General features: G+C 42.0%; 1 protein-coding gene across 1 annotated transcript in view; it reads left to right on the forward strand.

Moving 5' to 3' along the window:
- LOC126293289 (intermembrane lipid transfer protein Vps13-like) overlaps positions 1-27843 on the forward strand; it is a 391345-nt gene that overhangs the window by 242157 nt on the left and 121345 nt on the right. The window contains 2 exon segments of the mRNA XM_049986411.1: positions 4407-4622; positions 16234-16281. Of these exon segments, the coding sequence (XP_049842368.1) occupies positions 4407-4622; positions 16234-16281 (264 nt within the window).

Consider the following 27843-nt stretch of genomic DNA (forward strand, 5'->3'; position numbering starts at 1 on the left):
TTAATAAGACATATTTGTTACTCATTTCTTCTGTCTAAAATTATTTGCACTGCTACTATAGATTCTTTGATTGCTTTTCCTTTCCTAAGTCCGAGTTGATCATGTCCTAAACATTAGTCAATCCAATCTTTTAACAGACTGGGGTAGACTTTCTGAAGCATGGGAGAGTAATGTGAACAATACCTGGCATTTCCATTCTTTGTTATGGTAATAGTTTCACGTTTTGTTAACCCTCTTGATAATGTGCTATCATCATAACAGATACACAAATTTGTGCAGTTGTTCTTCCATCCAATCTGATTCCACTAAAGTCAGAGTTTCTGCTGTCTTGAGGTATGCTTTTGTCTTAGGCCAGATGGAATATCCACATCTTCCAGCTGTTCTTTCTGTAAAGTTATATTTACTACGAACAAGACCAGGCTGCGTACTCTGGACACAATCTGGTTTATTGTCCAGACTATAACTCGCAGTTAGCTTATAACTCCAAAGACAGCTTAGTTATTTCACAAGAACATCTTAATTTCTGTTCCCAGATTCTTCTCTTTTCTTTGGTCTACATTCTCAGATCTGCATTGACAAAAACCATGTAACTTCATCAGGGAGGAGCTCCTTGGCAAACGCACGCCTCCACAGTCTCTGAGCAACTACTTGTGGTAATGTAAGCTCATTGAAAGGGTGTCATATACCACTGCAGGACACTCCAGGGGCACCTCAAACATAAAAAATTCAAACCCAGATCATATCGATACCTTAACAGACAATAATACTGCCACTTAAACTTAGCCGAATGCCAGTTATGAATGATTAGTCAGTTATACTAACTGCTGAGGTTACCTATGTTTCACAGAACCTCTGAAATATTAACCAAGGTATCCTTACCCCTTACACTAACTGTTTACATATTTGTTGTTTTAAGTTTTTAAAAGCAACAGATACTTCTACAGATGACTGTGCTTTAGCCAGAAAATGATTTCAGAATCCATGCAAATTAGTAAAACAAAACAAACCATTACTGCACTTAAGGGAATTTGTATTTTGTCAGTCCTGCCTTGTACCAAGGTTAAATCACTAGAATTTGGCATTTTCTTGTGGGTGAACCTCAGGTGTTTACTATTTTTCTTTGGTTATTAGTGGTAAATATCCTTAATTTCTGAAAATTTCTCGGCAGATTAAAACTACGTTTCAGACGAGGATTCAAACCTGGGACCTTCGCCCTCTGTGGGCAAGTGCTCACCCAATTGAGCTATCAGAGCATGACTCATGACCCACCCTCACAGCTTTCCTTCTAAGAAAGTTGTATGACATAGCTGCTTTAGGTGGTGGAAATAATTCAGCAGCTGCACTTGAAAATTTGTGAAAAGACTGGGACTTGAACCCAGATTCTTGGGTTCTCACGAATGCTTTCCTTGACTGCCTCGGACCATCCAGACAAGCTTCCTGTCCAACTCAAATTCCCAAGTGCTGATCACTACTGATGGAACACCATTCATTTTCCCCATTACTCACAGCTTCACTGTAGTCCTGCAAGGAGACAAATGAAGGTATACTTCCACATTGAAATAGTCGTATGTCTGTTGAGGCATATCTTTGCAATTATATGTGTGGTATATTTTCTTTCAGGCATGTCTGGAAGAACAGACACCATACATGTAATTGCATAGCTTTACTTCTGCCAGTGCCTCTCCCATACCTCCCACACATTGCAAAAGTGCTGCTACATTCCACACGAGACAAGCAATCCTTCTCTGGCACACAGTTTTAAACTACCAGAAAGTTTTAGATTGGCACACTCTCCACTACCGAGTGAAAATTCATTCTGAAAACAATCCTGTAGTCTGTGACTGACCCATTTTTCCACTATACTTTCATGGGTACTATTCCCACAAGGTGTCCAGGAGAACTTCTGTTAAGTTTGGAAGGGAGGAGATGAAGTACACTCAGAAGTAGAGGTGTGAAAGCAGGCCTAGCATTCAGCTGTGAAAGTTTCAAATTCGTGCACATGATACTGCAGAGGGAAAATTTATTCTGGTATACACCTCAGGACAACTGGGAAAAACCTGGAAATTTTTTTCATCTGGGACAAACCCAGGAAAAATGTGGAAATTTTTCAGAATTCTGCAAATTTTTCATTGTTTCAGTTTTTAGTTAAATTTTCGTAATTTTTACTGGCAGTAACTGATACTCTGATTTTACTTTAGCCAGCTACTGCAGCAATAAAACAAATGAGAGAATAGCACTAAAATAAAACTTTAGCTACAAAGTAAGTGGGGCATTTGCAGCAACAAAATACAGGCTACTCACAAGCGTCTGTCAACAGAAAAATGTGCCAAAGACTGTGCAATGCTTTGTAACAATGAAGTGCTTTTGATGGGTCTTTCTTGTGGGCCTCATTTCAGTGAGCATGACTTCACAACCATTTAGATTTGTAACAGTTCACAGGAAAATATTGTGAATGGTGGTCTGAGAAGCATTACTTTAAAAGTAAATTTCCTTTTACACTATCATATATGTGCTAAGAAGGATCACATTTCCAGATTATATTGTAATCTGATAGATAAAAAAAAATCTACCCGCCAAGTGGGAACAGCAAAAAAGTTTTTGATGAGCAATTTTATAAGTGGAAGCTTAGCTTTTCTTGTAGCTATACTCATGCGTATTAATTTAAACCATTAACTTTTCTTGTTTGTGTGTTTGGTGCTGTTATTGGCTCACTACATCATACATCCTGTGTTCTGAATATCTGGTAACATTGGCTGTCAAGATCATGTGATGTGGCTGTGACTGGATTACAAAAGTGCATTTAAATCTAGGTTCAAGTCTTTGCAAGCTATCATGCATGCTGTATTTGGTGGAATTGTGTTCATACTTTACAGAATTTGAAGATATGCAGTGTAAATGTTGCTGTGCACCTAAGATCTTTACAAACTGCACTTTTTTGCTGGGTTTCATTTCCTAAAGTGTGAGGAAGTTCTACGCAGGTGTGTTAAACCATCACTAGTAAAAGGATTCATAAATTTTACAGCTCTAAGGTGAAGCATATTGTCACTTAACACAGAAAAAGTGTGTCATCTGAGAGATAGCTTATTTTTAACTGGTAAATCTGGGAATAATATATACTATGTGATCAAAAGTATCTGGACACACCCAAAAACATATGTTTTTTGTGTTAGGTTCATTGTGCTGCCAGATACTCCATATCAGCAACCTCAGTAGTCATTAGACATCATGAGAACAGAATGGAACACTCCGCAGAACTCACAAACTTCGAACGTGGTCAGGTGACTGGGTGTCACTTGTGTAATATGTCTGTATGCGAGATTTCCACACTACTAAACAGCCCGAGGTCCACTGTTTCCAATGTGATAGTGAAGAGGAAACGTGATGTACATGTACATCACAAAAGCGAACAGGCCGACCTCGTCTGTTGACTAACACTGACCGCTGAGAGTTGAAGAGGGTTGTAATGTGTAATAAGCAGACGTCTATTCAGACCATGACACTGGCATTCCAAACTGCATCAGGATACACTGCAGGTACTATGACACTTAAGTGGGAAGTGAGAACACTTGGATTTCATTTTTGAGTGGCTGCTCATAAGCCACACATCACGGTGGTAAATGCCAAACGACACCTTGCTCGGTGTAGGGAGCATAAACATTGGACGATTGAATGGTGGAAAAACGGGCAGGGTGACAAAACACAGTACACAATGTGGCGATCCGATGTCAGGGTGTGGGTATGGTGAATACCCAGTGAATGTCATCTGCCAGTGTGTGTAGTGCCAACAGTAAAATTTGGAGGAAGTGGTGTTGTGGTGTGGTGGTTGTTTTGCGTGGCATTATCACAGCTCAGGCTTACACTGATGTTTTAAGCACCTTCATGCTTCCCACTGTTGAAGAGTAATTCGGGGATTGCAATTGCATCTTTCAACATGCTCGAGCACCTATTCATAATGCTCGGCCTGTGGCGGAGTGGTTACATGACAATAACATCCCTGTAATGGACTGGCCTGTGCAGAGTCCTGACCTGAATCCTATAGAACAACTTTGGGATGTTTTGTAACGCAAACTTTGTACTAGGCCTCACCGACTGACATTGATACCTCTCTTTAGTGCAACACTCAGTGAAGAATGGGCTTCCATTCTCCAAGAAACCTTCCAGCTCCTGATTGAACCTATGCCTGCGAGAGTGGAGGCTGTCATCAAGGCTAATTGAAGGCCAACACCATATTGAATTCCAGCATTACTGATGGAGGGCACCATGAATTTGTAAGAAATTTCCACCCAGGTGTGCGTATACTTTTGATCACATAATGTAGGAATTTTTTTTCTTGTCTGCGTATACACCCTGCCTTAGTGTCTGTCTCTTCTGCTACTCAGCAGTACCATGAGTTTGTCTGTTTGCAGATACCAGAGTACCTTGAGAAGGAGTGGATGGCCAAGCACGAAGTTCAGGCAAACCCACCAGAGTTTGCCGTGTGGACGTTTGATTCGTACGACAGTGTCCAGAAGGTGTCGATGGACCTCGGCATCCACACTGTGCACAAGAATGGGTCCCTTGTCATGTCCTTGTACTGTCCGTTTTGGATGCTCAACAAGACGGGCATGATGCTCTCCTACCGGGTGAGTGCAAGCCGCAGCTGTTTGGTGCTAGTATGTGGAAGTTGTTTACCTGTTCAGTTTCTGCCACTTCCCAACCCAAATCTCAAATATTTCTCTCACTTAGTTTTACTACTCTCTGGTTTCTGTCACACTTTCAGCCATTCCACTTTTACTGTTATAGAGCTCCTCTCCGTGTGGCTGGAAGACATCGTGTATCTGTTGTTTAGCCCTTAACCCCCCACCCCCAAATAAATAAATATGACATGAAATTATTTTGTACGTTTAGTCATTGTCACTGTAATCTGTCCAAAATTTCTTTAGAATTGCCAGTTATGATGGAAGTAGTAGATACAAAGCCTGTGCAAGAGGCCTGGACCACATTCCACCAATCCCACAAGAAAGTACCCAAAGTTGCCAAAGCTTCAACCCACAACCACAACACTTTCCGCTTGCTGTGTGCTTCCATTTCAGCCAGCTTGCTGTCCTGTATGATTGTTGCATCCTGTGACTTTGTTTTTATTTCTGTGGAGTAGGAGTCATTATGTTGTTTGCTGTCACTCTTTATTTATTGTGTGGTGCCGAACAGTGTCAGTAGTAAGTTCGTTGAATGTTATGAGTGGCAAAATTCAACACGATTTGTGTTTTATGTGCTTATTTTGAGACTGAAAATCTGAATGGTGGCCCACTGTTCTCCGTTAACAAGGTATTTTATAGAACTGATTAATACAAACTAAAACACTGTTACGAAGATTGTCGAGGAAATGTTCAGGAAAGAAAAGGAAGCTGGAGAAACATTCAAGATTAAAACACTGTTGAAAAAACATTGTGCGGATAAGCGGATTACAAATATAGGTTCATACGCAGAGGAGGTGATTCCTCATCGTGTTTTTGATTATTTTCATGAAACGAACATCTGACACACTCAAAGTTGTTGCCTATACTTCAGGAACTGTGACTTTTTCAAGGTAGTCACACATCATTTTTCACTGTTTTACTCTATGTTGGCTTTGTCTTTGAACATATCTGTGGCCATAGCTGTTGATGGAGAGGGACAATATAGCTTATTTTTAAGGCAGCATGAATATCAATAAAGTGTTGTGGCTTGATGAAATGTGGTACAGTTTTGCTCACAATGGGAAGCAGAGCTGGACAGCCAACACAATTAAAGGAACAATGGCCGTGTCTTATGATGAAGGGAGCAGACTAATTTTTGTTCATGCACGCACTTTAAAAGGTTTTCTCTCAGCCCCCTGTTTTTAAATCAAGGAATACAGGAGATTATCACGAAGAAAGAAACCGTGTGCATTTATAAAGTGGTTTCATAGAATTACTAATACGAAATCCTGGAAAATCACCAATAGTTGTCATAGATAATAATCCTTACCATTCAGTTGTTGTCGACAAGACACCTGACATGGTAAAATCGAAATGGGGAAACAAGTTTTTGGCTTCAGTGTCATCACATCCGTGTAAGTGAAAACTTTAAAAAATGTGGAGCTTATGAAATTAATCTCTCTCCATAAGCCACAGTCCTCCATATATGAAGTCAACAAACTGGCAAAAACATCATTGTTACCATTGCCATTCCAACGCAGTGGTGTTAATATGGGCCCATCTTATTTACATGACCAGGAATAATAATAATAATAATAATAATAATAATAATAAAATCGAAAAATACAGCCAAGTGGCTGAGGAAGTCAAGGACATGTGGCATCAGAATAAAGTTGACATTATACCAATTATACTGTCAACTACAGGAGTCATACCACACAGTATCCACCAGTACATCAACACAATACAGCTACATCCAAACATACAGGGTGTTTCAAAAATGACCGGTATATTTGAAACGGCAATAAAAACTAAACGAGCAGCGATAGAAATACACCGTTTGTTGCAATATGCTTGGGACAACAGTACATTTTCAGGCAGACAAACTTTCGAAATTACAGTAGTTACAATTGTCAACAACAGATGGCGCTGCGGTCCGGGAAACTCTATAGTACGATATTTTCCACATATCCACCATGCGTAGCAATAATATGGCGTAGTCTCTGAATGAAATTAACCGAAACCTTTGACAACGTGTCTGGCGGAATGGCTTCACATGCAGATGAGATGTACTGCTTCAGCTGTTCAATTGTTTCTGGATTCTGGCGGAACACCTGGTCTTTCAAGTGTCCCCACAGAAAGAAGTCACAGGGGTTCATGTCTGGCGAATAGGGAGGCCAATCTACGCCGCCTCCTGTATGTTTCGGATAGCCCAAAGCAATCACACGATCATCGAAATATTCCTTCATGAAATTAAAGACATCGGCCGTGCGATGCGGCCGGGCACCATCTTGCATAAACCACGAGGTGTTCACAGTGTCGTCTAAGGCAGTTTGTACCGCCACAAATTCACGAAGAATGTCCAGATAGCGTGATGCAGTAATCGTTTCGGATCTGAAAAATGGGCCAATGATTCCTTTGGAAGAAATGGCGGCCCAGACCAGTACTTTTTGAGGATGCAGGGACGATGGGACTGCAACATGGCGCTATTCAGTTCCCCATATGCGCCAGTTCTGTTTATTGACGAAGCCGTCCAGCTAAAAATGAGCTTCGTCAGTAAACCAAATGCTGCCCACATGCATGTCACCGTCATCAATCCTGTGCACTGTATCATTAGCAAATGTCTCTCGTGCAGCAACGGTAGCGGCGCTGAGGGGCTGCTGCGTTTGAATTTTGTATGGGTAGAGGTGTAAACTCTGGCGCATGAGACGATACGTGGACGTTGGCGTCATTTGGACCACAGCTACAACACGGCAAACGGAAACCCGAGGCCGCTGTTGGATCACCTGCTGCACTAGCTGCACGTTGCCCTCTGTGGTTGCCGTACGCGGTCGTCCTACCTTTCCAGCACGTTCATCCGTCACGTTCAGAGTCTGTTGAAATTTTTCAAACAGATCCTTTATTGTATCGCTTTTCGGTCCTTTGGTTACATTAAACCTCCGCTGAAAACTTCGTCTTGTTGCAACAACACTGTGTTCTAGGCAGTGGAATTCCAACACCAGAAAAATCCTCTGTTCTCAGGAATAAACCATGTTGTCCACAGCACACTTGCACGTTTTGAACAGCACACACTTACAGCAGAAAGACGACGTACAGAATGGCGCACCCACAGACTGTGTTGTCTTCTATATCTTTCACATCACTTGCAGCGCCATCTGTTGTTGAAAATTGTAACTACTGTAATTTCGAAAGTTTGTCCGCCTGAAAATGTACTGTTGTCCCAAGCATATTGCAACAAACGGTGTATTTCTATCGCTGCTCGTTTAGTTTTTATTGCCGTTTCAAATATACCAGTCATTTTTGAAACACCCTGTATATGTACAACTACAGAAATCTGTAATTATTGATACATGTTCAGTTACCCAAAAGTTCCTAAATGCAATGTAACATACACCGTACAGTTAAAAGGAAGTCGCACTTGATCAAGGTCCGCGTCACTTTCCATTTTTAACCAGACCTAAGGTCTGAGAAATGAAAGAAGAAAATAATAATAATAATTTAACCTTCTCTGCAGTTGAAGCAGTCACAAAACAAGCTATTAGGAATGTCACTCTGTAGTAGAAAGCCATACATACACAGAGTGCCATGGAAAGAGCATGGTAGAATGAAGCTGTTTTAGAAAACTTGCTAGAGGAGAGGATTATTTCATTAAATAAAAGCAGTGACAGTGATACTTAAAGCGTATGTCATAGTGACAAGTGTGATGCAGTAAGTTTTTCTACTATCACCAGAGAAATGCAGCACAGATGAAGTGAGCTGAATGTGTGGAGTGTGCAGTTTGCAGCCGTAAGTAGCTATATAATAAAAGCATATTGTAGTAAGTTTTGAAATTCTTCTGTATTCTGACATAATTGTGTGTCAGTCCTACATGAGAGTACAGCATGTTTGAGATTTTTTCTTTGGAACTTAGTAAAATTATGTGCTGCATTCCATATGGAAGCTTGCTCTGCTTGATACACTTAAAGACTTGTTAATTTATATCAGCCCTACAAGTGTTGTGTCACAGCAAGACACATTGCCAGAATCCGTGGCAATTTTTTATCCTGTTGTAGTTTTTAGCTATTCTACGTTAGTACATGCAATGAAATGGTTGGGAAAACATAAAGGACATAACTTATAGTGATTTGATTGTGCCTCCATTGCCACAGTTACTGTTCTCATTATTTTTCATAATTGTTGTCAGATGTATGGTCACAATTCCCATTATATATTCTCTGACTGATGTTTTATATTTGAAAATGATAACACAGCTCGCTGTAAAAACCTAGCAATCTGCTTCTCATAACAAAACAGTATGTGTGGTCAGTTAGTACTTGACACACAACTGGATCATTGTCAATCATATTTAATTGAAATTATCCATGGTACGAAACTCCATCAGAGGTCCAGTTTGGATTAGATGAAAAGTGATGTGTTCTTAAGATTTTGTTCATGGCATTTTCACAGGTTACTTCAGCATAGTTGGGGTAATGTATGGGCTTTATTTCAAAAATATTGGATCACGGAAAGAAAGATAAGATAATTTAAAGTTTTAGGGCCTGCTCAGCATAGTAGTTCAGATGCTGACTTCAGTGATGGCATAATACATCAAACAACATCAGTGACAGAATTACATTCCATAGTCTTATCCTTATGAATATAAACTAACATTGAATTTATTTGTTTAATTGGGTAGGTAAAAAGTCTACTCACCAAGCAGTGACAGAACACACACATAAAAGATTGTTGTGATTGGCAAGCTTTCGGAGCCAGTGGCTCCTTCTTCAGGCAGCAGGACTGAAGGGGAAGGAAGAAGGGTGAAGGAAAAGGACTGGAGAGGTGTAGGAAAGGGGTAGATTTTGGGAAAGTCACACAGAACCACAGCTCAGGTGAGGCTCACCCTGCGGGATGAGTAGGAAAGACTAATTGTTGGGGGCTGCAGGGGATGAAATTTGAAAACCTGACAGCTTAAAGGTGGAAGACAGGGTAATATGCAAGACAGAGATTACTACTGAAACATCATGCATGAGATAATAAGAGTAAGAAGCTAAGTTCATTATATGTAACAGAGGTGGGAGGGGGCAATGCAAAATAGACTGGAAAGACAATGAAAGATGTAGGAAATTAAAACAGAGTGAAGCAAAGAGTAGTTACAGGCAAGAACATCTGAGACAGAAGAAATTAATGTAAATTAAGGCCAGATGGGTGGTGAGAACAAAGGACATGTTGTAATGCTAGTTCCCACCTGAGGAGCTTTGAGAAACTGGTATCTCGCAGAAGAATCCAGATGGCACGTGTGGTGAAACAGGCGCCGAGGTCACGAATGTCATGTTGTAGAACGTGCTCTGCAAAAGGATATTTCCTGTCTATTTTTCACCGCCCCCCTCTGTTATGTACAATGCACTTAGCTTCTCACTCTTAACTCGTGCACAATATTTTAGTAGTAATCTCTGTCTTGCATATTCCACCGTCTTCCACCTTTAAGCTGTCAGGTTATCAAATCTCATCCGATGCAGTACGCAACAATCAGTGATTCCTCCTCATCCTGCAGTGTAAGGCTCCCCTGTCCCGCAGTTCTGGGTGACTTCCCCAAAATCTACCCCTATTCCTAAACCTCTCCTGTCCTTTGCCTTCACTGGCTCCGAAAGCTTGCCAATCACAACAGTCTTTTACGTGCCTGTTCTGCCACCGCTTGGTGAGTAGATTTTGTATCTATTCAATTAAATAATTTTATCAATTGATTGAATTTACTTGGCTAAATACATATATATTTACTGGCTTTGCTTTGTGTACTAAAAAATGAAAAAAAATTGCTTTGCTTCTTTTGGTCTGTTTGACTTCTCATATAGGAAAACAAATTTATTGAGTAACTGACACCATAAGGGTACCATTTTTACTGATTGATGTATGTAGCCATGAAAAACGGAGGTATGCAAAGACTGTTGTTTAATTTTGGTGGCAAAGCTGTTGTAACCGTAACTGTTCCGGTTGCGGGGTTGCTGATAATGAAAGGGCGGCGGGACCAAACGGGAGCATCCTTTGAACAAACAAAATGAACGGGGAGGGACAGACACAAACGACGACGGACAATGGAGCAATGAACCACACTGCACAAATAGAAACAGGGTCACAAGCAAAACCTCACGAATCCACAACATTTATTCGTACACGGAAACCAAGTAAACATGCTGTCTGTAGGCGAGATGTCGGTAGTCTAATGTGAATATCAGACTGCCTGCTGAGGGAGAGGCAGGCGCTTAAATACCTGATACAGTACGTTGCTATTAGCCACTGGAACCACATGCTCCACCGTGGTATCTCACATTATACGCAGGACAGGAGTGTGCACACAGCCGTGGCTTAAGATGCGATGGCTTGAGAGACCTCTAGTGGTAATCGAGGTCCGTGCCATCTGGCGCGGGCTCGAAACCCGAAGCTCGGTACCAGATCCCTCCCCCCTAAAGCTTGCACGGTGCTGAGGGAGTGGGCAGATGGGAGAAGACCCAGGCTTGTAAACCGCCACTGGCTGTGAGGAAGGGATGTCCGAGGTGTACGTGAGGGCCGACCTAGAGGCCAGAGCAGCAGAGGGAGTGGCTGAACCACCTAGGGGCGGGGTGGGCCGGTGGCAGGCCCGCGGAGAGGCAGCAACCGGGGGGCAGTGGCGGCGACTCGAGGACCACGTCTGTAATTGAAGGAGGTAGCAGAGGAGGCGACGTTGAAGAGAGTCCCGTGGGGGCATATGGGCGGAGCTGGTTATGATGGTGGCGCTCCAACCCTTTCACTGTGTGCACCAATGTCACACATCGCCCATGGGCTGCGACGACCGTGCCATCCAACCCGTCTTCCTCGCATACATGCGGGCCCATGTGGCTTCTCTTGGGGTGTAACACCAAATGAGCCGAAAGTACGGGTGGAAGGGGGATGGCATCAACATATGGAGCAGGGTCCACTTGAGGAGCTCCACCAGACTGTGATCATCAATTGGCAAGGTGCGATAGGTGCTCAAAAACGGTGAGGGCTGATGTGGTTGGAGAGGTGTCGACCATCTTCGTCAACTGTTGTTTAAATGTGCGAACAAGATTTTCTGCCGCGCCATTTGAGGAAGGGTGGCAAGGCGGGCTACAGATGTGTTTGATACCGTTGGCACATCGGAGCCCAATGTGTGAAGCAGGCCCTCTATGGCGAGAACCTGGGTAAGAGCCGTGAGGGGAACTTGGCTGGTAATGCGCACACACAGTGCACTCATGTACCAGATGGTCAATATCGCAGTCAGTGCCAGGCCAATACGTGTGCTGGCGAGCCAAAACTTTCATACGGGACATATCCCAGTGCCTGCAGTGTAACAAACTGAGCACTTGATGCCGCAAATACGGAGGGACGACTACCCGATGGACATCAGACTCCGTGACCAAGAGGACGTCATCGACCATGGAGAGCCTGTGGGATAGGTGGCACCAGGGGCTGCAGTCGGTATGCATCCAATGGGTGGACCACGTAGCAGAGAACCTGCCACAAGATAGGAGTGTGTGGGGGTAGCCGTAGCAATGTGAGCAGCCATAAGAGGCAGACTGCCCATTGCATCACGGCGGGGACAATCAGTGTGAAAGCAGAGGACCTCCTATTGGTCAAACACAGGATCGGGACCTGCTGGGAGACGTGCCAAAGCGTACACGTTAGCACGGTGGGCTTATACCGGATGGTGTAAGCGTAATTTCGTAAAAATAACACCCAGCACTGTGGAGACGTTGAGCTGTCCGCTCTGGAAGGTGAGAGTGGGGTCTGAAAAGCATAACTAAGGGCTTATGGCCGGTCAGGAGGGTGAACTTAGCTCCAAAGAGAGAGGTGTGAAATTTTTGGATGGCAAACACGATCGCCAGGGCCTCCTTTTCATTCTGGGGGTAGTTTGGTTGTGCTGGGGTCAACATCTTAAACGAATAAGCAATGGGCTGTTTGGAGCCATCAGCATTCCGATGTGCGAGGTCGACCCCCGATGCCGTACGCCGATGCATCAGCTGCTACAACCGAGGAGCGGTCCGGAGAGAAGGGAGTGATGCGAGGGGCAGACTTCACCATCGTCCTTAAACGGAGAAAAGCCTGGTCACTGGCCTGGCAGGAGTCCAATCAAAAGGCACCCCTTTGTGGTGCAAGTGATTGAGGGGTTGAGCAACGGAGGCAGCCTGGGGTAAGAACTTTAAATAATAAGTAACCTTGCCTAAAAAGCCCTGGTTTTCAGGTAAGTCCTTGGGACAAGGAAGGACTCAGTGTCCACGACATTACAACCCGAAGGGCGAATGCCATCTTTGCTAAGCCAGTGGCCTAAGTATTGCACTTCCGGTTTAAAAAAAAAAGAAAGCAACACTTATCCAGCCAACAGCATAAACCTGCAGAATGCAGAGCTTGAAATAAGGCGCTGAGGTTTTGCTGATGTTGCTGATGGGAATGCGTGGTGACCATGTTGACATCCAAATAATTCACACAGGAAGGGATAGGCTGCGTGAGCTGCTCAAGGAACTGCTGGAAAATGGCCGGTGCTGAAGAGAGACCAAATGGAAGGCGCTTGTACTTGTACAATCCGAAAGGCGTATTGATAACAAAGATGTTCTGGGAATCAGCATCCGATGGTAACTGGTGATATGCCTCAGCCAGGTCAGTCTTGGAAAAGTACTCTCCCCCGGCAAGCTTGGCGAGAAGGTCTTCCTGTCATGGAATGGGATAAGTGTGGACTAGGAACTGTGCATTGACAGTAGTGCCAAAGTCCCCACACAGGTGAAGGGACCCATTGGGTTTCTGTATGACCACCAATGGTGTCACCCAGGCACTGTACGTCACAGGCTCCAGAATGCCAGCTGCCTGTAGCCGATCAAGTTCCAGCGTGACTGCCGGCCAGACGGCCACTGGAAGGGGTCGGACCTGGAAAAAGTGAGGCTGCGCATCCAGCTGATGTGTGATATGCACCTGAAAATCGGAAGCACATCTGAGATCTGTTGCAAACAATGACACAAAAGCAGAGAACAGGTCGTCCAAAGTTCTGAAAAGGAACAGCCGTGGAAGTGACCTTAACTACTTCAGAAATTGAAAAGCCAAACAGCTGAAATGCATCCAGGCCAAAAATATTCGAAGCCTACGGATGGTAGACGACGAATAGGGTAGGAAGCCAGGGAACACGTTTTTATGTTGCCTGGATCACAAACTGCCTACGGAGTGGAATGGAGCCATGTAAATAGGCGACCAAATGCCGAGAGGGAACTGACAACTCTTAAGAGCCCAGGTGGGTATATGTCGCCATATTAATCAGGGAGGCAGTGGCCCCCTGTGTCGACCTGAAAACTGACATCCTCAGTGAAAAGGTGGAATGGGACTACCAATTGCAGAGCATGGACAGTATCATGAGGCCCCCGAGGGTTAGGACTGGAGCGAGTCGAGCGACTGCGACAAACCGATGAGATGTGGCCTTCCTTGTTACACAGTGTGCATGTTTTCCAGCGGTGGGGACTATCAGCTCAATAATGAGCGGTAAAGCACTGTGGGCAAGATGGAAGTAGGCCGCGTGACAAGGGGCGACTGGAGGCGCCGATGCCGTAGAGACGTCAGACAAAGAGGAGTCCCGACGGGGCTGGCCTCCGTCGGCAGGGCCACGTCGACGTCGCGAGGGCAGGACCTGCCGGGTCGCAGTGATCGCTGTCACATGTGGCCACATAAGATGCTCATTAGCCGCCTGACCGATTTCAAAGGAGAGTGCAATGCAGAGAACCTCTTCCAAGGAGTGTTTATTGAGTTTCAGTGCCGCAGTGTGGACCTCAGGATCAGGAGCCAGCTGAAACACCACATTCTGGATCAGGGAATCCACATATGAAGCCTTACACTACTGATTGGTGCACGTAAAATCACATCGACAGCCGAGACCCTGTAGGTCCGTGACCTAGGAATGATAAAATTGACCATGCTGTTTATGATACTGCTGGAGCTCCAGCTGAGAGGTGACCACATGGTAGAGTTGGGAATAATAGTTTGTCCGCAAAAGGCAGATCTCCTGGAAAGAGTGAGCCACATGGCGCCAACTTGCAGAGAAGAAAGAACGTGTCTGGCGAGGCCCAAGACAAAAACAACCACCACTGCAAGGAGTCATCCGTGACTTGAGAAGCTGTGAAATGTTGTTTCAGCTGATGTAAGTATGTGTCTCAATCTTCTTTAGTGTCGTTAAATGGGGGGGAATGACGGTGGACGTGGAAAAGCATCGGACACCCGAGGACTCTGAAGCTGTTGTGGTAATGTGTCCTGGGCATCAACTTTGTCCATTAGCAACAGCAGCGACTGTTGTAAGATAGCCGGCCGTGGTGGCCGTGCGGTTCTAGACACTGCAGTCCGGAACCGCAGGGCTGCTACGGTCGCAGGTTTGAATCCTGCCTCGGGCATGGATGTGTGTAATGTCCTTATGTTACTTAGGTTTAAGTAGTTCTAAGTTCTAGGGGATTGATGACCTCAGAAGCTAAGTCCCATAGTGTTCAGAGCTATTTGAACTCTCTCTTTTTTTTCTTTTTAAAAAGATGGTGTCTAACTACTGGAGCTGCTGCTATTTCTCAAGAAGACAGACCATCTTCGCTTCCATGTTAACAACTACCACCATTTACCTCATCGCCAAAATGTTTTAACCACGACTGGAGCAGTCACGGGGTTGCCGAGAACGAAAGCACGGCAGGACCGAACGGGAGTGGCCCGCGAACAAACAAAATGAATGGGGAAGGACAGACACGAATGACGTAGGATGACCGAGCAAGACCTAATGAACAACAACACGCAAATAGCAACAGGGTCACAAGCGAAACCTCATCCACAATGTTCACTCGTACATGGAAAACAAGTAAACACGCTGTCTGTAGACGTGATGTCAATAGACTAATGTGAATATCAGACTGCATGTTGAGTGAGAGGCAGGTGCTTAAATAGCTGATAGAGTATGTTGCTATTGGCCAATGGGACCACCTGCTCCATCGTGGCGCCCTCACATTATACGCAGGCCAGGAGTGCATGCGCAGCCGCGGCTTACGATGCGACGGCTGGAGAGACCTCTAGTGGTAATAGAGGTCTGTGCCATCTGGTGCAGATTCGAAATCTGCAATGCTTGGTACCAGAAAAGCACTGGTGTATACCTAATAAAATTAATAAATTTCCAACTGAGGAGTCAGTTATGTCTACTAAGTGTTTTGAGCTGGGATCCTGAGTGTCTTTAAACTTTGCCAAACTCTCTTCTCCCAGCCTTTACTATTTATCTGCTTAAAAAGGATGTTCAGTACTGTTGAAAACTGGTAGTTTTACACCTTTAAATGTGTTTCCTTCTGCTACTGCTGTTACCTCATTGTAGAACTTCTCTATCTGTATTACGAACAGTCTCAGTTCAGTGATCATTTCCGTGTCCAGTTAAATGTTTGTATACTGTTTGTTCTGTTGTATTGAGTAAAGTTATTTTGATTAATGTGTTGCGTATTGTTCTTGTTTTCATTTTTTGTAACTGTGGTGCCTAAAAAATTATCGCTATGCTGTGTGCAGTTTTTTTCTGTGCCAGAGTACACGAGTTGACATTGCCTGTTTGTGCTGTCCACAGAAGTCACGTAAGACAGAGAAAAACGAGTCATCCGGCAGCCCTCTGAAGGTACCGCGCTATTCTTGTCTCAAGTATCTAGTTTCACCACACTCTGTGTTCCATTAGATGCCCTGTGCTCGAACTGCTAGTCGTATGTATTTTTTCGCATGCACTCGTTGTGTTAATTGTACAGATCCTGTACTTGCTTTGCATGAGAAAGCGCAGAGATATTCGCTTTGGAAGCTGACAATTCGGTGTGATTAGTACTTACTATAACATCACAGTGTGGTCAGTACTAACAAACATGTGGAGTTAATCAAAAAGATAGTGCTGAACACTTTTGACATGGAATGTCAGTAGTTGATCTGTCTCATATAATAAACACCAACATACTGAGGAATTATGAATACACGTAAGCACAATGTTCCCACAAGTTTCACTCATAATAGAAACCGAAGCAGATAAGAGACAGGACTTTCTTGGACTAATTGTACAATAAAAAAGTACATAAATTCACAATGTATGGATAACATCTGAACGTGAGAACTGGCATTTAGACGAGTGTATGTGATACACAACCAAAGCGTCCCACATATTAAAGAGGACATCCATCAGTAAACACATTTAGATAGGAGTTAATCGAAGTTAGATTTGACTGTTACAGTTCATGTGCTGCGTGGCAGGCATTAGATGGGCAGGGGTGGCCAAAACAGCTGACTTGCCTGCTGTTGAACAGCACGTTGTAACCTACATGATCCTACTGCATGGGCAGAACATGTATGCTCAGGAGAAGCTGGTTTCATCCGAATCTTACTGGGAAATAATGTCAGAATGATGTGCGTATCCCCAGCACATTTGACAACTGCTGTTTAGTTTAGCAGTCACATCAACTTTTACAAATGTAAGATACCTGAGTGGAGCCTCACAAATTGCAACATATTCTGAAAAACATGGCTAAATATAGTTTTTGTTATGGCTGCTAGAAGAATGTAATAATTCCAATCCCAAAGAAAGCAGGTGTTGACAGATGTGAAAATTACCGAACTATCCGTTTAGTAAGTCACAGCTGCAAAATACTAACGTGTAGTCTTTACAGACAGATGGAAAAACTGGTAGAAGCCGACCTCGGGGAAGATCAGTTTGGATTCTGTAGAAATGTTGGAACACATGAGGCAATATGACACTATGACTTATCTTAGAAGAAAGATTAAGGAAAGGCAAACCTACGTTTCTAATATTTGTAGACTTAGAGAAAGCTTTTGACAATGTTGATTGGAATACTCTCTTTCAAATTCTGAAGGTGGCAGGGGTAAAATGCAGGGAGTGAAAAGCTACTTACAATTTGTACAGAAAGCAGATGGCAGTTATAAGAGTTGAGGGATATGAAAGGGAAGCAGTGGTTGGGAAGGGAGTCAGAAAGGGTTGTAGCCACTCCCCGATGCTATTCAATCTGTATATTGAGCAAGCAGTGAAGGAAACAAAAGAAAAATTCAGAGTAGGAATTAAAATCTATGGAGAAGAAATAAAAACTTTGAGGCTCACTGATGACGACGTAATTCTGTCAGAGACAGCAAAGGACTTGGAAGAGCAGCTGCACGGAATTCACAGTGTCTTGAAAGGAGGATATAAGATGACATCAACAAAAGCAAAACGAGGATAATGGAATGTAGTCAAATTAAGTCAGGTGAATTAGATTAGGAAATGAGACATTTAAAGTAGTAAAGGAGTTTTGCTACTTGGGGAGCAAAATAACTGATGATGATTGAAGTAGAGAGGATATAAAACGTGGACTGGCAATGGCAAGGAAAGCGTTTCTGAAGAACAAAAATTTGTTAACATCGGGTATAGATTTAACTGTCAGGAAGTCATTTCTGAAAGTATTTGTATGGAGTGTAGCCATGTATGGAAGTGAAACATGGCCAATAAATAGTTTGGACAAGAAGGGAATAGAAGCTTTCAAAATGTGGTGCTACAGAAGAATGCTGAAGGTTAGATGGGTAGATCACATAACTAATGAGGAGGTATTGAATAGAATTGGGGAGAAGAGGAGTTCGTGGCACAACTTGACAAGAAGAAGGGATCGGTTGGTAGGACATGTTCTGAGGCATCAAGGGATCACAAATTTAGTACTGGAGGGCAACATGGAGGGTAAAAATCGTAGAGGGAGACCAAGAGATGAATACACTAGCAGATTCAGAAGGATGAAGGCTGGATTAGGTACTGAGAGATGAAGCAGCTTGCACAGGGTAGAGTAGCATGGAGAGTTGCATCAAACCAGTCTCAGGACTGAAGACCACAACAACAACAACAACAACAACAACACATATATTTGGTCTGCTTCTGTAGCTGGGTGGTTGACATGACTGTGTGGGGGGACTCAGATTTGATTCCCAGTACTGGTAGGGATTTAACCTCAGTGGGAGGACTAGAGTGGATTGCAATGCCAGTCGAGTAGCTATCCTATTGAGAAGTAGTAACTTCATGGTTGGATCATCGGCAGTGGCTGGGAGTGCGGTGTATTGACCCCGTACTACTCCGTACCACTTCTGAGGGTGACACAAAGGATGGACAACTCTCGTGTGGTTTTCAGTGCCCAACTGCAGAGTTCCCTTTCCTTTTGTATCGCATATTCTTGAACACACATGGATTTTTTGTTTTGTTTAGAAGTAGCAGCAATGCAGTTTTCACTTATTTCATTGAATTCAGAAATAGCGTGAGAGCGAAATATGTAAACAGCTGACGACCCATGCGATATGACTTCTTTGCAAGAATCTGATTGAAGAATGTCACAGTGTCAGTGGTGGTATGAGCAGTAGCAGTCTACTGCCGATAACAGCACTACTGTAACTGCTGTTCATAAAACAGTCTACAAGTTGTTGCACCACCTGTACATAACATTGTGCACTGCATTGTGAAATACTGTGATGTTACATATCACTCCCTCACTTTTAATGTGTGTGGAGGGGGCTTGGGTGGTTTCCCTATAGCTCAGATGCACAAATTCTGTGTGTTTGCCTGTTCATTTAGATGGAACTGTGACTTGTCAATGCAAATGCCCTTTCACCTCTTCCTCATATGGCATTACAAATGGCGTGAATCACTAACAGAAGGCTGCAAACGTTCCACTGGCTTCAGACAAGAAGTGACTATCGATTCTACAGATGCATTGTCAAAACAGTAGCTCAATACCGTGCAGGCAGTATGGTGAACTTTTATAATATATCATTACCAGTTGACATAACCATTTGCAAAACTCATTATTGGTCATAGAAACAAGCTCATCTCGTCTTGAAGAACAGAGGTATTGCAAAAATGGGTACTAAATTGTTAAAATTATTCAGGAAAGAGATTGAATTCTTATGGCTAGAAAGAAATTGCTGATAAAGTCACTCTTTGGTTGATAGCAGACATTTTTAACTAAAAAACAGTAACATGTGGGCTGTAGGTGGGCTAACATCTTTGGTTTTGTTGATAAATTTCTGCTGTAGCAGGTGCAGTGTGAGGGATTAATGTTTCTTTTCATGATTAATTTTATGTCTGATTTATATGTGTTTACTAATCTGTATATGATCAATGTACAGCAGTTTCCTAAAATATATGTAGCCTGTAAATCACAGTCCAGCATCATTGGAGTAAGGGTGATGAATGAAATTAACAGTCTACATTACATTATAGTTGAATTTGGTAGTCAACTTAACACAACTTATTTTTCTTACCCGCTTACTCTTATTTCTTTCTCTCTTTTTCATTCTAATTTGTGTTTGTGGTAAGTTTCTTAACTGTTACCAGGTTCCCTGAAACATAACAGAAGGTGTGTAAAATGTATACTGCTACCTATTAAAAATTCAACAGCAAGTAGTATAGAAAATGTTAGTTATTCTGTTTTTGTGCTAGGTAGTACGGCACACGGGTTACTAAGGGAAACGAAATACTGTATTTTATAGACTATAAGACACATCTTAATTTTTAAACAGTTTGTTTCTTAAAAAAATAACATTTTTATGATTTTTGTTGTTAGTTTGCAAAGCCAGACTAAGAGAAAAAATTCTTAGTTTATAAAAATGAACTGACATTTAAAAGCCATGAAAATTATCATCTGAACCTCCTCCCCCTCCTCCTTCCTTCTTCTTCTTCTTCTTCTTCTTCTTCTTCTTCCTCTCCCCCTTGTTCTTCTTCTAGTTCATCATCGTCGTCGTCGTTCTCCTCTTTATATATATGACGGGCTTCACTGCCATCGAGAGAGTTACTTAAGCCACACTTCTTGAAAGATTTAACTATAATCTCTGCTCTCACTGTAGACCACAACAGTTTTATACACTGACACTCTTGCTTGATTGTAGGCCATTTCAAATCTCCCTTCAGCATGAATTCATGTTGGGTTTCATCCATCATTCATGCATTTCGTTCCTCTCTCATATACACTTTAAATGACTTATTTATCGAGACATCAAGATGCTGTATTTCTGAAGTAAGTCCTGTTGGAATAATAATAGTCACTGTATTTCCCTTTCTGTTTCACTCCTAAACTGATCTACCACAAGAAGAGAACTTTTCTTCAATAAAGCATCTTTTCTTGTCTCCCACACTCTGTTAATCCATAATTTCATTCTAGCCTTGTCCATCTAACCTTTGTCATGAACACGTGAACACCACCACCTGGTGGTATTTCAGAAAGTTTTTGCATTGTTTTGCACTCGGAAATGACCATTCGATTAAGGTTAGTAATGTCACCACAACAAGAAAGGACAACAGCGTAGCACATTTTTTCATGTACACTTGTATTTATAGTTACAGTTTTAGTGCCTTTTGTGGTGACAGTTTTGTTACACGGCATATCAGATGGGAGAGGAAGTTCGTCCATATTAGCTGTTTGGTTTATTTCCACACTGGTTTTCTTTGAATGTTGAATAATAAAGTGATGGAGAGATAAAATATTATCTTCATATCCTTGTGGCATTTTCAGAAATATTTTGATTTTTGGTTCACATGCTGCTGGTAAGTCCATGACACTTCATAAACCTGTAGCACCAACTAACTCTGTCCCTGAAATCTGTTGAGTTCCACTGTAACATTATTTATTAATTCCAGTGCCATTTTGACATTGTCCTTCAATCCATGTTATCTTCTAGTTGTTGCCATTTTGCTTTCAATCCTCTATTTGCACATTTAGTTTTCCTCATTTTTTTTCAATACTTCTTTACTAGCCTGCCAGTCGCGAATGGTTTTTTCTGTTGGCGGAGGGCTGAAATGCCACTCAGCTGCTCTGCTTCCATGTTCCTCTGAAGATGCTATTACTTTCAGTTTATAGTCCACATTGTAATAATACCTTTTTTCCGTTATGAAACTAGCTGCTATCAAAACTATTGTACTGTTACTGATAACACAAATCACTTGCAATTAAAGTTCCCTGGCACTGTAGACAGCAGTGATGGATCATAAGCTGGACAGTATTCTGGGTTTATGATGGTGGGGTGGTAGGGAGACAGTTTTATCAAGCTTTTGGATACTTGCAACTCCTGTTCGTTGCGTTGGTACACTGCTGCTGCCAGTTGAATCCAATGTTTTCATGTAGAGAGAGGTTTCCTGTGGCATCGAATATAGGGCCATTTTTAAGACTGTCAGGAATTTTAAATCAAACACTGGACATTTTTATGTTAATCTTGAGTACAGTATGCCCGTGAGTGTTCAAGGCAGTTTTTCAAAGAAAAATGTGTGTCTCATAGTCTGTAAAATACGGTAGCAGAGTCAACCATCAAGGAGCATGTCAAGATAGCGAGATGTTTCAGTGTGCCCCTTTGTACTGCCCCTTCCCTGTTGAGGTACAGGTTCATATGTAGATAGAATGAAGAGTGGGTGGAAGTGATAGACAGTAAGGGACCCGGTAAATTCTACTTCTCAGCCCTGGTGTATTTTGCACCAGCCACACAGATGGGAGGAGGCCCTTCTCACATATATCTGCCTAGGACACAACCCTATGACACACAACTCCTTGCTCCAGTTAGAGAACCCTCCAATGTCTGGTCCTTGTGGAGTATGGATCGCAGTAGACATCATTTTAGTAGACTGATAGACTGCGTTTTAGATTCAGACAAGACGTCAGCAGCAACTTACTGCCATATTTGCCTTCTCTTTTATCTGACAATCAAATGAATATGGTGCTCATTTAGGGTTTTTAATTGCCAGCTTTAGAACATCTGACCGTTTTTACATTTTCTTAATTGTGTGGATGACCAGAATGCAGTACCAGCTGCAGCATGTAGGCAGCAAAAATTCGATTTCCAATATTTCACATAATTATTGACCGAATTAAAAAATTAAAAATGGTGTCACGATCTACTGAGTAAGAGATATAAGCTTATAATAAAAATTAAACACGATAAGATGAGTATTACAGTCAGGAAATGTGTGTTTGTCTCGAGGCAGCATAACTGAGGCCGTCCACTATTTTGGAATGAGACCACTTTGCAACTTGCAACAAACAAAATTTCAAACTTTTTTGTGCTGACACCCCCACAGAATGATGACTGTAAAAAGACGCATCACTTACTGCATTTTCTGCTGTTTGTGCAATCAAGCTTTAGCACGTGGTGTGATATGTTAATGTATTAGTTCTTTATTATTAAGTCCATTCACAGCACAGTTTGCGTACAGTATCTACATAAGTCGTGAATGTACCTGCTAAATTACATTATCGTACTGCACACAGTGGTAATCTGAACAGCAGTTATTATATTCCTGATGTACTAAGGCCCAATACAGAGAGCATTCGGCTGTTGCCACGGTCGACATGTTCTCAAGATGTCTCACCCATTGGAAACATCTGTCACGGGTCACAGAAAGACTGGCAACCACTATCACAACCACAATTATCAATGAACTCTGGTACAGACACAGAGTTGAAGCAGTGCAGAATGCTGTACCTGTGTCTTTTTTCAGTTTAGACATTTTGTTGAGATGGAACCGGCAACTTTTTAAATATTTCATGAAGCATTTATTAAAAACTCTTTCAACAGTTGCCATACGTCTGTTTGGCGACTAGTTTCAAATTGACCAGTTCATTTACGAGCCCACATACTTTACGAAATGTTCGCAGGATGACTGTCACAATCCACATGTGCCTCTTAGTGACTCAGAATCAATTCTGAGTTGCTAAGTGGCATATGTAGACTGTTACATATTTGATAAAGCATGTACTGCACTTTCAGTGCCACCTCAGCAGGCCACGCTTGAGAATGAACCAGTTAGCTCAAAACTAGTTGCCAAACGTAAGTACTGCAAGCATTTACAGGTTTGTTACTAAACACTTCATGTACCTATATCTATAACCCGAGCTCAGTTTGAGTTTATGCCTATCCGGTTTACAGCCAATGTTTTTGCCAGATGTGGCAGCCCTGTCTACTGAACCAGTAAAATACCAATCCTTTACAGAATCAGACACTTATGTAAGAAGCAGCTTCAAATGTCTAATTACGTCACGAACAATGGAAACTCAATATCAGAATACCAACAACAGAAAATAATAGATTGCTACTCACTGTAAAGATGGCCTACTGAATTGAAGACAGGCACAACAAAATGAGGAGCTGGTTCCCCGTTTCTTGTAAATATTGCAAAACGTCATGTTTTTGATAAAATTCTTTTTACTTAACCGCTCTTGGTCGACTGATCGTCATCAGCTTCATAAAAGTATCCACAGCATCAGTTTAGGCATAATATAAAATCATTAACATCAGATGATAAAACCAAGAATTGGTTGCTGTTACCGTATCATATTATAAATCACATCATCAGTCTATAAAACCTGCTAGATAGTGCACCGGTTCATGTTATAACGTAATGTACAGGGTGGCGCACGAAATGTGTTACCATTTTCTTTTTGAATATAAACTTTATTGTCAGTACAATCTGAAAGGAACATATAGTACAATGAGAAGCCATCCATGTAGATTTGTTCTAACTTGGCACATGCTCAATATATCCACCATTTCATTTCCTGACTTCCTTCAAATGAACACTGAAGTTAGTGATTACCCTACAGCACGTCTTCCGTAACTTCACTGCAAGCTTGAAGAATAAGTCTTCTGAGCTCCATTAAATCATGTGGACATTTTGGGAAAATTTTTTCCTTTAGGTACCACCAAAGAAAAAAAGTCACAGGGATTGAAGTCTGGACTATTGGGGGGTCAATTTTGTCCGTCATTGAAGCGACCTGGAAACCTGAGTGAAATGGTCCGCATGTCGAAATGCTCGTGTAAAAACTCCAACACAGTGTTTGCAGTATGTGGCCTTGCTCCACCTTGCATGAACCACTGCGTGTTGAAGGGCAAGGCAGTAGCAAGAAGCTGTGGAATGAAGCTATTGCGAAGCGTGCTCAAATAACGCTAGAAGTTCGCAGTTTCTTCAAAGAAAAAGGGTCTAATAAGTCCGTGACTGGAAATTGCTGCCCATGCTGTAATCCTAGGAGCTTAATGTTGTTGTTCATGAAGCACTTGTGGGTTTTCAGTGGCCCAGAAGCGTACATTTTGTTTGTTAACCACACTGTCTAAATGAAAATGAGCCTCGTCTGAAAATCAAACGTTGTTGAGAGTTTCTTCCCTATCCTCCACCCACTGAGCAAACGGTAGTCTCTGCTGCTTGTGTTCTTCAGTGAGCTTCTGTGAACAGGTCATCTTGTATGGGTACATATGGAGGTCACTTTTAAGAATGCGTTGAACGGAGCGTCTGGATATTCCCAGTTGCAGTGCTGCCTTTCTACATGATTTCCCGGGACTTCTCTGTAAAGCAACTTGTACTGCTTCAATATTCACCAGTGAACGAACAGGCTTAGGCCGAGGTCGCTTCGCTTCCAATACTGTTTCTTCCTGTACACATTTATCGTTCAACCTGTGGATAGTCTTCTCGCAAGGGATCCATAATGTGTTAAACTGTTGTCGAAAACGGCTCCGAGTCACAACAAGGCTTTTCGTTTCACAAAAAAGTAACACAATTGCCGACCGTTGCTGTGACGTCAGTCTTCCATTGTCAGCCATTGCTGCTTACTAGTCTCCTAGCGGCAGTATCGTGAATTACACGTCATTTCGTAACTCATTTGTTTTCCCAAGCTCTGCTGGTACTGCTGTAGAGATCCCAGCTGGATATCTAATGTGATTCGTAAATTGTGAAAGAAACAATAGGTAACAAATTTCGTGCACCACCCTGTAAATTGTATCCTCACTCCATAATGTGTGCTAGGTACTTGGGTACAATGTAATTTATGTTATAACATGAATGAGTGCACTGCTTAGTATAGTTTATATACCAGGACCAATCTAAATGTTTCCATTTGAGGGGTGCTGCTATTGCAAGTATGCAGCACAGCAAGAAACCGATGTACATGTATAAGCACTGACATGTAGGCAAAGGATTAGTGCAGCATTCGTGTCCTTATGGCAGACATGAAATAAATGTGGAAATATAAACTGTGCTAGTGTTGTTGCCAAATGCATCCAAACAGGACCAACATGCTACTACTGTTTTCTCGGTTGCTAAAGTACATAAACTCCAGTAGACATCCATCGGAGCATGAAGAATTTATATGGGACGGCAGGTCTGTCACAAACCACCCAGGGGTGCAGCAACTTTGACAACAGACATCCCTGTATTGTGAATGTCATACTGCACAAGTTTGCCAACTCCAAGATGACATTCTCGAGCACCTGTCCTATAGTTCTGATCTCTCCCCGTACGATTATCACGCCTTTGGTGCCTCGAAAAAGACCTCAAAGAGTGTAAGATTCCTGTCGGACGAGGGAGTTCCAGACATCGTCACACAGCATGATATGGTGTTATACCAAATGGGGTACCTTAAACTTCGTGCATCAGTGAGAAGAGTGCGTTTGTGCTCTTGGAAATTTTGTGTGATTGAACTTAGGATTTTGGACCATACAGTGAACAGAAACTTTTTCATTACCCCTTATAGGCTGATGTTGTAATTTAAATTGTGCACAGCCTTACGCAGTTCTTGTAGATTGATGATGTATTGTATATTACAATATGATAACAGTGTTTAATTCATGGTTTTATCCTCTCACATTAACCATTTTAAGTTTTGTCTAAAATGATGTAGTAAATACTTTTATGAACCTGATGATGGTCAGTTGATTGAAACTGGTTGTGTAAATGAAGAATTTTATCAGCAGCTCAATGTGGTAACAGGACATTTTATTTAAATGCTAATAATATGTATATACAAAAGTTCGATACGTAAAATAAAGGAAAGACAACTGTTCGTCTGTAGCAGACTTACGTATGGAGCATAGAAAAGCATAACAGAAGAATTATTCACACTAGCTTTCAAGCTCTTGCTCTCTTTGTAGTGAAACACACACATGAACATAAGCCACCCCCGCCCCTCCCGGCCACAGCAAGCCTTGTTATCAGATGTGTAATATACTTTGTTCCAGTTTGACAACTGTTGCGTGCCTTCTTCATTGTGTCCCAATTTTAGTGATCGGCTGCCTATTACCTTCCATCTTCATCTCTTTGCATTACTGCTGTTCGCAGAGCACTTTTTTAAAACCTTTTGCTGAAGCCCTCTTACAAGAAAGATCATTCTTGGAATTGTCAGGTGCCTTCTTTCATGAATGATATTACTCTTTCAAAAGTGGGGTGGGGGAGGAGTGTGTGCAGTAATACATTATGGACCTTAGATTTCTTCAACAAAAATTGGCACTTGAAAGATGGAATTGGCAAAAGTTTCTAAGATAGCAAACAAACAGAGCTACTGTAAAGTCCATGGCAAGAGGGAAAGTAATAAATTATCTAGACATAAAAGGGAAAATTAGCAGTCTAATGTAATTTTTTTTCCTCTGTCATTTGTACTTCAGCACACCAAAGTACTGCATCACTTGCAATTGTTTTTATCAGTATGCAATAATTTAACTTGTGTTTCTGTGACCAGTTGTGAGGAAGAAATTAATGAAAGTTCTTTTCTGTCTCTTTACACTTTTTGATCCACAACCTATTTTAAATTCTGGTTACATATAAAATATTACATGGGCTTGCTTCACAGCTGCTTTCGTATTTAGCTTCTTTCTGTCTCTCTCTATTTTAAATATTACTTTGAAAATATGCTTTCAATAATATGTGTTGTAATTGCATATCATTTCATGCTTTACGAAGCACAGGCATTTTAATGTAAGTATAATAAAAAGATTCCTCTTATTTACACTACTTTGAACTAAAATATATATGTCAAATGGATTCATAGATGTAACCAGATACACACACACACACACACACACACACACACACACACACACACACACAGAGCTTCGTGTCTAAAAGAATAATTTAGAACTGCTTGGTCGTTCACACAATGCTTCCAGTTTCACCTTTGTAGTTAGAAGTAAGCAAAAGTTTTATGTGAAGAATGTTGACGTCTTCCTTAAAGATATTGTTATGGCAGTATGGTCACACCTCCCTTCAAGGGCTGAGTGTGGAAGGTGGTAAATCAGTAAATACTAAGACCTAATACTGCTGTGGAAAAATAAATTGTCAGTGCTGTGCACTTCTTCACAGATGAAGTAATGAGTGAAAGCAGTATTGTATTTAATATAGCTATGGTACTTTCTAGCCTTTATCTTCTGTTTT

Source organism: Schistocerca gregaria, chromosome 10, assembly GCF_023897955.1.
Source record: "Schistocerca gregaria isolate iqSchGreg1 chromosome 10, iqSchGreg1.2, whole genome shotgun sequence".
NCBI classification, from domain to species: Eukaryota; Metazoa; Arthropoda; class Insecta; order Orthoptera; family Acrididae; genus Schistocerca; species Schistocerca gregaria.